Below are 11,524 nucleotides of genomic sequence, written 5' to 3'. Positions count from 1 at the left end.
TGACTATGTGGCAAGACCTGTTGGTAGAAAATACCAGGCTTCTCTGTCTGTGAGTAGAAAGTAGAGGTTGAAGTTGGTGTCCCAGTCTTCTGGTCAACTGGTCCAGGAACCGCTGAAACTTTCCGTGCCTCTTCAGTTAGATGACTACTTGGCAACGACTGTTGGTAGAAAATTCTGGGCTTCTCTCTATGTTGTGAGTAGGAAGTAGAGGTTGCAGCTGGTGTGCCAGTTGTTTGGTCAACTGGTTCATAAGCAACTGAAATTTTCAGAGCCTCTTCAGTTGGATGGTTATCTGGTAAGACCTGTTGGTAGAAAATACCAGGCTTCTCTGTGTGTGAGTAGGAAGTAGAGGTTGGAGTTGGTGTCCCAGTCTTCTGGTCAGCTGGTCCAGGAACAGCTGAAACTTTCTGTGCCTCTTCAGGTATATGACTACCTGGCAAGGTCTGTTGATAGAAAATACCAGGCTTCTCTCTTTGTGAGTAGAAAGTAGAAAGTACTCTTGGTATCCAAGTCTTCTGGTCACCTGGTCCAGTAACAGCTGAAACTTTCTGAGCCTCTTCAGGTATACGAGTACCTGGCAAGGCCTGTTGGTGGAAAATGCTGGGCTTTTCTCTATATTGTGAGTAGGAAGTTGAGGTTACAGTTGGTGTGCCAGTCTTCTGGTCTGCTGGTCCAGGAGCTACTGAAATTTTCAGAGCCTCTTTAGGCAGATGACTCTCTGGCAAGGTCTGTTGGTAGAAAATACCAGGCTTCTCTCTTTGTGAGTAGAAACTAGAGGGTACTGCTGGTGTGTCAGTCGTCTGGTCAGCTGGTCCAGGGAAGGCTGAAACTTTCAGACTCTCTTCAGGTAGACGACTATCTGATAACACCTGTGGGTACAAAACACTAGGCTTCTCCCTCTGTGGGTAAGAACTAGACTGTACTGTTGGTATCTCAGTCTTCTGGTCAGCTGGTCCAGGGCCAGTTGAAACTTTCACAGCCTTTTCAGTTGGATGACTATCTGGTAACTCCTGCTGATAGAAAATACTGGGGTTCTCTCTATGTGAGAAGGAACCTGAAGGTACTGTTGGTGTTGGGACAGTCTTCTGGTCAGTCAGTCCAGGAATAGCAGACATTTTCAGAGATTCTCTAGGTAGATCACTGTCTGGCAACTCTTGCTGGTAGAAAATACTAGATTTCTCGCTATGCGAGTGAGAATTAGAGGACACTGTTGGTGTCCCAGTCTTCTGGGCAGCCAATACAGAAACAGCTGAAACCTTCAGAGCTTCTTCAGGGAAAAGAAAGTCTGGCAGGGTCTGCTGGGAAAAAATAATGGGCTTCTCTCTGTGTGAGTAGAAACTAGATGGTGCTGAGGGTATCCCAGTCTTCTGATCACCGGGTCCAGGAACAACTGATAGTTTCAGAGCCTCTTCAGTTAGATGACTATTGGGTAAGGTCTGCTGATAGAAAGCACCAGGCTTTTCTCCAAGTGAAGACGACACAGAGGAAGTAGAGGTTACAGTTGGTGTCCCTGTCTTTCCGTCAGCTGGTCCAGAAACAGCTGAATTTTTCAGAACCTCTTCGGGTAGTTGGCTGTCCAGCAAGGCCTGTTGGTAGAAAATAAGGAGCTTCTCTCTGTGTGAGTATGCATTAGAGGGTACTGTTGGTAGGCCAGTCTTCTGGTCAGCTGGTCCAGCAACAGCTGAAACTTTTAGACCCTCTTCAGGTAGATGACTGTCTGCTAACACGTGTGGGTACAAAATACTAGGCTTTTCTCTCTGTGAGTAAGAACTAGACTGTACTGCTGGTATCTCAGTCTTCTGGTCAGCTGGTCCAGGAGTGACCGAAACTTTAAGAGTCTCTTCAGTTTGATGACTATCTGGGAACTCTTGTTGGTAAAAAATACCAGGCTTCTCTCTATGTGAGTGGGGAGTAGAGAGTACTGTTGCTGTCCCAGTCTTCTGGTCAGCCGGTCCAGACATAGCTGAAACTTTCAGAGCCTGATCAGTTAGATGACCATCTGGCAAGGTCTGTTGATTGAAAAAGAGGAGGTCCTCTCCATGTGAGTGGGATGTAGAGGATACTGTAGGTATTCCAGTTTTCTGCTCCACTGGGCCAGGAGCAGCTGAAACTTTCAAAGGCTCTTCAGTTAAGTTACTCTCGGGTAACTCTTGTTGGTAAAAAATACCAGGCTTCTCTCTATGTGAATAGGAAGCAGAAGTTAGAGTTGGTAAGCCAGTTTTCTGGTCAGTTGGTACAGGAACAGTTAAAACTTTCAAAGCCTCTTCAGTTAGATGACTGTCTGGCAAGCCCTGCTGGTAGAAAATACTGGGCTTTCCCCTGTGTGAGTGGGAACTAGAGAGTACTGTTGGTGTTGCAGTCTTCTGGTAAGCTGGTTCAGGAATAGCTGTGACTTTCAGAGTCTCTTCAGTTAGATGAGTATCTGCTAATGGCCTTTGGTTGAGAGTATCAGTGTGTTGACCAGTAGTAGTTTCTAGAGGAGAACTTACAGTCAACTGAGACAGGTCCTCAAGGGACAAGGATAAATGAGATCCAATGTCTGAATCAACAGGAGTGGTAGTGATGCCTGACTTCAAGTTGGAATCAGTAACTTTAGCTATGCCTCCTTTAGAAGCATCTCCTAAAGAAAAAGAGATTTTAATATTATATAAAATTTTCTATTTTAAAATTCTATGTGCTGAAAAAAAGCAAGCTTTGAGCCTTTAAAAAGCTTCTAGAAATGAATCCTAAGGAAACAGCCATCAAAGGATACAAATATTTGCACTCAAATATATTAATTAGAAAACCAAAGTACAAATATTTTAAATCTTCAACAACAGAGTAATGGTTATAAACAATAGTATATCCAGCAGATGAAATATTATAAGGATCTTAAAACTTGGATTTTTAGAGAATTATCAATGAGATGGGATAATGCTGTTGGGTCTAGGATTTGATTTCACCCCATTTACAATCTGTTATTGTGTCTTGTAGGCTAGCATAAGACATAAGGTCTTCAGTCAGAGACAAAAGACTTTATGATCCCTGGTACAGCAAAGGATCATCAGCTTATTTTCATGGGTTCCTCTTGCACTCAAAGTCCTAGAGGGGCAGTACAATATGGCCTACAGGGATGCTATGCGTGCAGTGAGTTTGAAGGACTCTCCCAACAAATGCACCCTGTATAATATATATATATTTAAGTACATAAAACTGAAAAAGACTCTAAAGGTTACTCTGAAGAGTTTGAACTTAATTCCATATGGCATGGAAAGTTGTTTACAGTTTTAAAGTTTTCAAGATAAGTGAGAAGGTAATGTAAAAATCTGGGTTGCACAATCCAACGAACACTTCTATAGAAACGTTCTATATTTGCATTAATACAATAATTCTAAATGAAAGCAGTTTTAAACAGCAGTGCCAAGTAAGTGACTGCAACAGAAATGACAGGATTTGACAAGCTGTCCATTCATTCACTGTTCATTCAAAATACATGAATGCTTATTATGTGCTAGGCACTGTTCTACATACAGCAATAAACGAACAGACAATAATCCCTACCTCACAGAGCTTATTTGTATTCTAGCAGAAGGAGGCTGACAATAAATTGGTAAAATATAGGATGTGTCAGATGGTGTTAAGATGATTGATATATAGAGCAAGTATTATCCATACTTTACGTATAGGGAAACCGAGTTGCAAAGACGACCATGTAACAGTGCTTCTCAGTGTTGGGATCTTGTTAACTTGCAGATTCTGACTCAGTAGGTCTGGATGGGACCTGAAATTCTGCATTTCTAACAAGCTCCCCAGGGATGCCCAATGTTATTGGTCCTAAGACCACATTTTAAGTGCAAAGATACATAGTTTTTCTAGAATTGTAGGTGGGTAAGTGACAAAAACTGGTACTTTAACCCTTGAACTCTAAATCCAAATTCTGAGCTCTTTCCACTACAACTGACTGGCTTTCTATGGCCACTGATGAGCTCCAAAGGAGCTGAATATAGAATGAAATGGGTAGAGGAGTGAATTTTAAAGTAAAGAACTAGAAGTATCAAGTATTAACTCTTCAAGAAAAGTAAAAAATTTAAAAATGCAACATGCACTGTAACTTGAGAAGGAATATGGGTTACAAAATTTTGTAAGGTTCTTGCCTGCTGGGTCTAAAGAAAATAAGAAGTTTTTTGTGAGGAAACAGAACAGGCTAAAGAAGTTAATAAACCAAAACAGATTAACAAGACAAAACTTTGGTTTTCTAAATGATTTCCTAATTTCTCAAAGTTTTTACATCCCTTTGGCCATTACAAATTATTAGTGACACCATGAATGGGGACAAATGACATAAATAGCTAAGGAGTTAAGATGTACAGTCCAGGTCCTTGAAAGATCCAGAAGGTTACATAAGATAAGGTCTTCTTAACCTCAGGGGTAAAGGAAAAGATTAGTAAAGAAAATTGGAAGAACAACTATAGGTTAAGCTGTTAAAAGTGCAGGAGGAGATGCATGATGTTAAAGAAGAATTCTTGTCAGTTCTATATAAAGTTAAGGACATATATGTCAAACTGTCAGAAGAATGGTGATCACAAATCCACTAATTATGAATTTTAAAATATGTCTATGTAAGTAAGGAGTTCATGATGAAAAATGGTATGTTTTTAGAGTGCTTATTATTCTCTCAGCCCTGGGAAAGAAGAATACACTAAGCGTGAGTGTTACAATATTATTATATACTGATCAAATCTTTGGAGATTCATTTTCAGAAGTAGGGGTGAGTTGAACAGGTAAGTTTCGACCAAGAAGAGGAACATGGCTGCCAGAAAAGGACTATACTATACTATACCAAAGTTGTATATTGGTCGGAACTGTATGCCTCCTAGAGATGACATTAAAAAGGTACAACTTACTCAAGAACTCTTCTCCATACTAAGGTGCTTAGTAACACAGAAGGCTTCCTTAGGTGATAAAGACAGTACGGTTTTATTTCCCCAAGTATATACTGGTATAAGAAGAATAAGCAAGCCCTTTATTTCTTACAGACAAAATGAGGTACAATTCCATACTTCCATTTTACATATGACTAAGAGCCTCTTACCAGTAATCGTTCCAAGTGAATTATTATGGGTTTTAATACTAGCACACACAAATAAATTACTATAGCTCTAATTTTGAGCCCTCTAATTCAGTCACTAATAAGTCTGTAACGGGGCTAGGAAGGTAGTGGGGAGGATGGTTAATGGGTACAAAAATGTAGTTAGAATGAATAAGCTCTAGAATATGATATAGTACAACAGGGTGACTACAGTCAACAATTATTTAGAACACATTTTAAATTAACTAAAAGAGTATAACTGGACTTTTCACAACATAAAGAAATAATGAATGCTTGAGGTAACAGATACTCCATATACCTTGATGTGATTATTGCATATCATATGTTTGTGTCAAAATATCTCATGTACCCCATAAATATATACACCTACTATGTTCTCATAAAAATTAAAAATAAAAAAGTTTTTTAAAAAAGAAGTCTGGCAAAAGCACTTATTGTGTGTACAGAGAAGTAAACTCAAATTCAGGTAGTTTTTAAAAAGACACCAGTGATATTTTAAATAGGTCTTTGTCATCATTGCTGTTATTCTTGCTTTCTAATTACTATATCATTTTTATAAGTTCCTAATTATTAATTATTGATAACTAAATAATTTTAATTTTGCTGTATTTGGTTAATCCCTCAGTAAACTCATAGATGTTTACTTCAACATTCGTTACCTTAAACTATATTCTCTCATAACTAAACTATAACACAAGTATATCACAGTTCCAACAGGAATTTTTGATACTCTTATTAGCACAGCAGATGTAAATATAACCCTTCCAAAGTTCCTGCATACTGATAATTCATTAATGTTGTCCTGTTGATAAATGTATGTCATTTAAATAACTTGCAATACAAAATCAAGTTAAATGTAAGAAAATTGCTTAGTTCCAAAAGATAATAGGGCACTGTTTTATAACACAAAAATCACATATACAAGCTAACACTATAGCCTACAATTTAATTCCTAATTTTGTTGTTGCTATCACTAAGTTCTTTTTCCATGTGAAAGCAGGAATTGTTAGGTTAAGTGCGTTATACACTCTTCCTCATTCCTAAGCGGGCAGGGGTTTCAAAAAGCTAATGAACTGCTGTTGTTGTGAAAAGTTCATGAACTCGGTACTCAAACATCAAATCTCAAACACTACTTCCTAACAGAATAACCCTGGGAAAGTTATACCCTAGTCATAGTAATGCCCAGTCATCAAACCACCCTGATAGGTACACCCCTAACTCAAAGAAGTTTCCTCTGGGACAGGAGAAGATGTAATTTCAGATCCTGCTTCTAGGCTCCTCATCTTTAACAGAACCCTTCAAAGTCCTGCCCCAAACTAAAGTCCTCCCTTACTCTGAGCCACACTCAGGTTCCCTCCCTGCCCTGAGTAACTTGCATCTTCAAGGGAGAAGATATCCAACAAATAACAACCTAAGGTAAAAAGGTTAAACAAAAGACTGGGCGTCAATAAAAATTATGGCAGGAAAACTAATAGAAAACTCAGTTAGGTTTAGAGGCAGGGAACATAAACCCCAATACCCACCAAACAACATAAAGTAAGACATATAGGCCATTCAAGTCATACAGACAGCTTCATGTTAGAGATCAATAAAATAGTGATAAGATACTAATCCATAGGCTTTCATTACAACTGACACATAGTCAATGAAATATGATACTTACATTTATTTGATCCACTTTCTTGAGAACTGATCCCTGCCAAAATACAAAACCTACCATCTTATTCTACCCCTCTCCAGTCTACCCAGGCACATTAATTCATTTAATATTCATCGATTCATTAAGTCATTCAACAGATACTTATTGAGCGGCTTTCACAGCCAGGTGCAAAAATATATATATTAGCAAAGCCCCAGCTCTACCCTCAAAGAACTTAAAGTCCTGTGGGAGATAGAAACAAGTGAAAAAAAGCAATTACTAAATTCAGTGTAAGTGCAGTGATTAGGGAGGTTGTTTACAGGACACTATAGTAACATATATAAGGAGTATCTGGCTCTTTCTTAAAGAGTCATGGTGAACAGCAAAAAACAGAAACATTTTCCTGAAAGACAGCAAAGCTCAGAATGAAAGGATAAAACTAGAAATGAGGCAAAAATGGGCATAGGAAGAATAGGGAAGCATTCCAAGTAGAGAAAATAGCATCTATGAGATCAAGGAGACAAGAGGGTCTAGCATCATGAAGAAATGACAGTAGTTCACTATGAAAAAAGAGGCAAGTATAAGGCTACGAAGGTAAGCAGGGACCTTCTACTATGTACTAAGGAGTTTAGAATTTACTCTGAGGGTAACAATGGAAAGCAAGACTCCAAACTAGGAAGTGACATTATCAAGTCTGCCCTGTAAACAGACTATTTTCGCTTAATACAAAAAAAGAGTGGCAGAGATGATGATCAGTTTTCCATTACTAATGCAGTAATTCAGAAAAGAGAATGGGAGTGTGATAGTCAGAATCAACGGGATTGAGTGATTGGGCAGGGATGAGGGTGAAAGAAGAATACAAGTTTCTAGCTTGGCTAGTAAGAAGACACTCATTCCCTGAAAAGAAAGAGAGAAGAAAGAGTAGGTTTAAAGAGATGACTGGTTCCATTTTTAAAGTTCTGACATTAAGATGCCTTTGGGACATCCAAATGAAGACACTCCACAGTAGTCAGATACAAACATTTGGAGTGTAAGATATATCTAGATAGAGTCCTACAATTGGAAGTCATCAGTCACAGAAAATAACTGAAGCCCTGGGTATTGATATTACCTAGGAAGAAGTTAAAATCCTTTCTTGCACAAAGCATTGTTTTCTACTATGTCACTACCTGATGCTGTAAACAAGCTGAGGCAGCCAGTACCGTACCACTAACTGATGAACTCTTAAGTTAGGAAACAATCATCAAGACTCTTTCATGCCTTTATCATATGCCAAGATTTGTGTTAAGTATATAATAGAAATTAAATTGGTGCCCTCTCTGAGAAAGAATTTGGATAAACTGATGGTGTATATGTTTATGGTAAGGTTATAAAGGCATTCAAAACTTCAGAAACAGAGAGAACAATATGGAATGAAGCTATCAAAATCCTCTTAGAGAAAGTGGGACTTTGGGCAAGTCACTTAATTTCCCTAAGTTTCATTTTGCTCAGATAGCAAATAGAATAATAGCAGTGCCCATCATCATAAGTCAGATACAAATATAAAACAATATGGCATAATAATACGATAAAAGAATCTACTGTGCATACCTAATCCAAAAATCTGAAATCCAAAATGCGCTAATGAGTAATTCCTTTGAATATCACATCAGCGGTCAAAAAGTTTCAGATTTTGAACTGCAGATTTTCAGATTAGGGACGCTCGACCTGTATTATATAACTAATGTACATTACAATAATAATATGTAAAATGCTTAGCAATGTGAACAAGCAATAACTGTCAGCTATTATTATTATTATTATTTTTTTTTTTTTTTTTTTTGAGAGGGAGTCTCGCTCTATCGCCCAGGCTGGAGTGCAGTGGCCGGATCTCAGCTCACTGCAAGCTCCGCCTCCCAGGTTTAGGCCATTCTCCTGCCTCAGCCTCCCGAGTAGCTGGGACTACAGGCGCCCGCCACCTCGCCCGGCTAGTTTTTTGTATTTTTTTAGTAGAGACGGGGTTTCACGGTGTTAGCCAGGATGGTCTCGATCTCCTGACCTCGTGATCCACCCGTCTCGGCCTCCCAAAGTGCTGGGATTACAGGCTTGAGCCACCGCGCCCAGCCCAACTGTCAGCTATTATTAATAGTTCAGGATGGGGACTACAGATTTTAGAAAAGTTAGGAAAGTTTCATGGCATAGGTGTCCCCACATTCTGTGGCTTGAGATCGCTGAGTTTATTCAACATTGCCTGAGAAAGATCTTTACCTCGCTTCCCCCATATGATTATTTCTACCAACAACCAAAGACAATAGCACATCGAAGTCAAGTTTTCGAAACTCAAGTTGTCTTCTGTTCCCTGACAAAATGACACAAATTTGCTTTTCCCTCCATTTCCCTAGAAACCAAAAGCCAATCAGATAAAGCCTGAAAGGTAGAAAGTGAAAGGCAGACTGGCTAAGGACCTCCAGACTGGAGAACAACATGGCAATTACTTTCTCAGTTTTCTTTTTAACTGTCATATCTGAGGCTGGACTCTGGAGAGGCCTACAATGTGGAACTAAGGCCAGAAATAGAAATAGGAATAGGAACAGTGGGAAAGAGAAAGGGAAGGAAGGAGGGCGGAAAGAAGTCCAAGCAAAGCCTGCTGTCTATGGCCCGAGGACCAAGAAACGGGCAGCCCAGCAGACTTAGCAGACAGTCCCATTTCCCCACACCCTACTCCAACCCAGCAGCAACAGGTAAGCTTGCACCACCTGAACTGTAGTGCCAGCAGAAACCAGGTAGAGAGTCCCAATAGATTTGGCATCTCCCTGTCCTCTAGCCAGCAACAAAAGGAGACCTAAGTCCACCATCTCCTAATTCTCCTGTGGTAAAAGGGAGCCCAGGTAGGCACTTTCCTTCCCCAGTGGCACTGGCAAAAACTGAATGGAAGTCCACTAGCACTGAGAAACCCAGAGAGTAGGTTCAAGGAAATGTTCTCCATCCCAGGGCTCAGCATCCTACCTAGATGCATCAGGAGGCCTAGAAAAGCATTTTCTAACTCCATGAATGCCATCAACAAGAATCAAGTGGGTGACCCACTGACACCAGGTGGTCCAGGGGCAGGCCCAGGGAAATGTTCTCTACTCTATGGGTTAGCATCTCCCCCTTTCCACACAGCAGCAGCAGACCTTGAGAAAGACCATTCCACCTACATAAGCATCACCAACAGGGACTGAGTGGGAGCCTCAATGGTACCACTGAAATAGACCAGAATGCAACTCCCCTGAAAACTAAATTATCTTTGGGATCACAGCCACATAAATAGGCCAGAACCTACATGGAAAACCTAAATAGAGCAACTGCCTGCTAAAGAGAAGATTATAAATAGGAATCAAAGTCTCCTAACATAATATCCAAAATGTCCAGGATATAATTTGTTTTTACCACTAAGAACCAGGAAAATCACAAATTGATTGAGAAAAGACAATCAAGGCTGGCTATTGTTGCTCACGCCTGTAATCCCAGCTCTTTGGGAGGCTGAGGTGGGTGGATCACTTAAGGTCAGGAGTTCAAGACCAGCCTGGCCAACACGGTGAAACCCCATCTCTACTAAAAATACAAAAAATTAGCTGGGTGTGGTGGTACACGCCTAAGATTCCAGCTACGCGGCAGGCTGAGACACAAGAATCGCTTGAACCCAGGAGGCAGAGGTTGCAGTGAGCCGAGAGAGAGAGAAAGAGACAGAGACAGAGAGAGAGTGTGTGAACGCGATAGAGAGGGAGAAGACAATCAAATGATGCAAACAAGATGAGTTAAATTCAAAGAAATAAAGTCTGAAAACATTCCAAATTTGACGAGACATAAACTTATAGATTAAAGAAGGTAAGTCAGCTCCAAACAGGAAACCCAAAGAAATCCACACCAAGGGCCAGGCTCGGTGGCTCACGCCTATAATCCCAGCACTTTGGGAGGCTGATGCAGGCAGATCACTTGAGATCAGGAGTTGGAAATCAGCCTGGCCAACACGGTGAAACCCCATATCTAACAAAAATGTAAAAAAATTAGCCGGGTGTTGATGGCACATACCTGTAATCCCAGCTAATTGGGAGGCTGAGGTAGGAGAATGGCGTGAACCCGGGAGATGGAGCTTGCAGTGAGCCGAGATCGTGCCACTGCACTCCAACCTGGGCGACAGAGCGAGACTCCATCTCATAAATTAATAAATAATAAAAATAAATAAAGTGAAATTCTAAAATATGTTCATGAAACCCATAGTAAGGCAAGACAAGAGAAACAGGAATAAAGTGAAAATAAATAATAAAATTGCAGACTTAAGGCATAATAGATCAATATTAACTTCACGTATAAACTGTCTAAATAAACAAACTACGCCTGTAATCCCAGCACTTTGGGAGACCAAGGCGGGTGGATCACAAGGTCAAGAGATCGAGACCATCTTAGACAACATGGTGAAAGCCTGTCCCCACTAAAAATACAAAAATTAGCCAGGCATGGTGGTGTGTGCCTGTAGTCCCAGCTACTCGGGAGGCTGAGGCAGGAGAATTGCTTGAACCTGGGAGGCAGAAGTTGCAGTGAGCCGAGATCACACCACTATACTCCAGCCTGGCGACACAGCGAGACTCCATCTCAAAATAAATAAACAAACAAACTAAAATACAGATACTAGCAGAGTGGATTTTTTTTAAATGACCCAATTACATGATGTCTACGAAAAAATTCACTTCAAACATAATGACATAGGAAGATTGAAACTAAAAGACAGATAAAAAGGCTGGCTGTGGTGGCTTATGCCTGTAATCCCAGCACTTTGG

General features: G+C 40.2%; 1 protein-coding gene across 5 annotated transcripts in view; it reads right to left on the bottom strand.

Annotated features, from left to right (window-relative positions):
* Positions 1 to 11,524, bottom strand: part of ALMS1 (ALMS1 centrosome and basal body associated protein) — a 220,513-nt gene that overhangs the window by 151,335 nt on the left and 57,654 nt on the right. For 4 of the 5 annotated variants that reach the window (XM_026456443.2, XM_026456446.2, XM_026456445.2 and 1 more), the window contains exon 8: positions 18 to 2,620. In XM_026456443.2, coding sequence (XP_026312228.1) covers positions 18 to 2,620 — 2,603 coding nt within the window. Of the gene's footprint in view, positions 2,621 to 11,524 lie in introns of all 5 variants that reach the window. The other variant, XM_023223966.2, reaches the window with a different exon arrangement.

The sequence above is a fragment of the Piliocolobus tephrosceles genome, chromosome 15 (assembly GCF_002776525.5).
Source record: "Piliocolobus tephrosceles isolate RC106 chromosome 15, ASM277652v3, whole genome shotgun sequence".
Lineage (NCBI taxonomy): Eukaryota > Metazoa > Chordata > Mammalia > Primates > Cercopithecidae > Piliocolobus > Piliocolobus tephrosceles.
The sequence above is the reverse complement of the archived record's forward strand: the minus strand, read 5'-3'. Positions and strand labels throughout refer to the sequence as shown.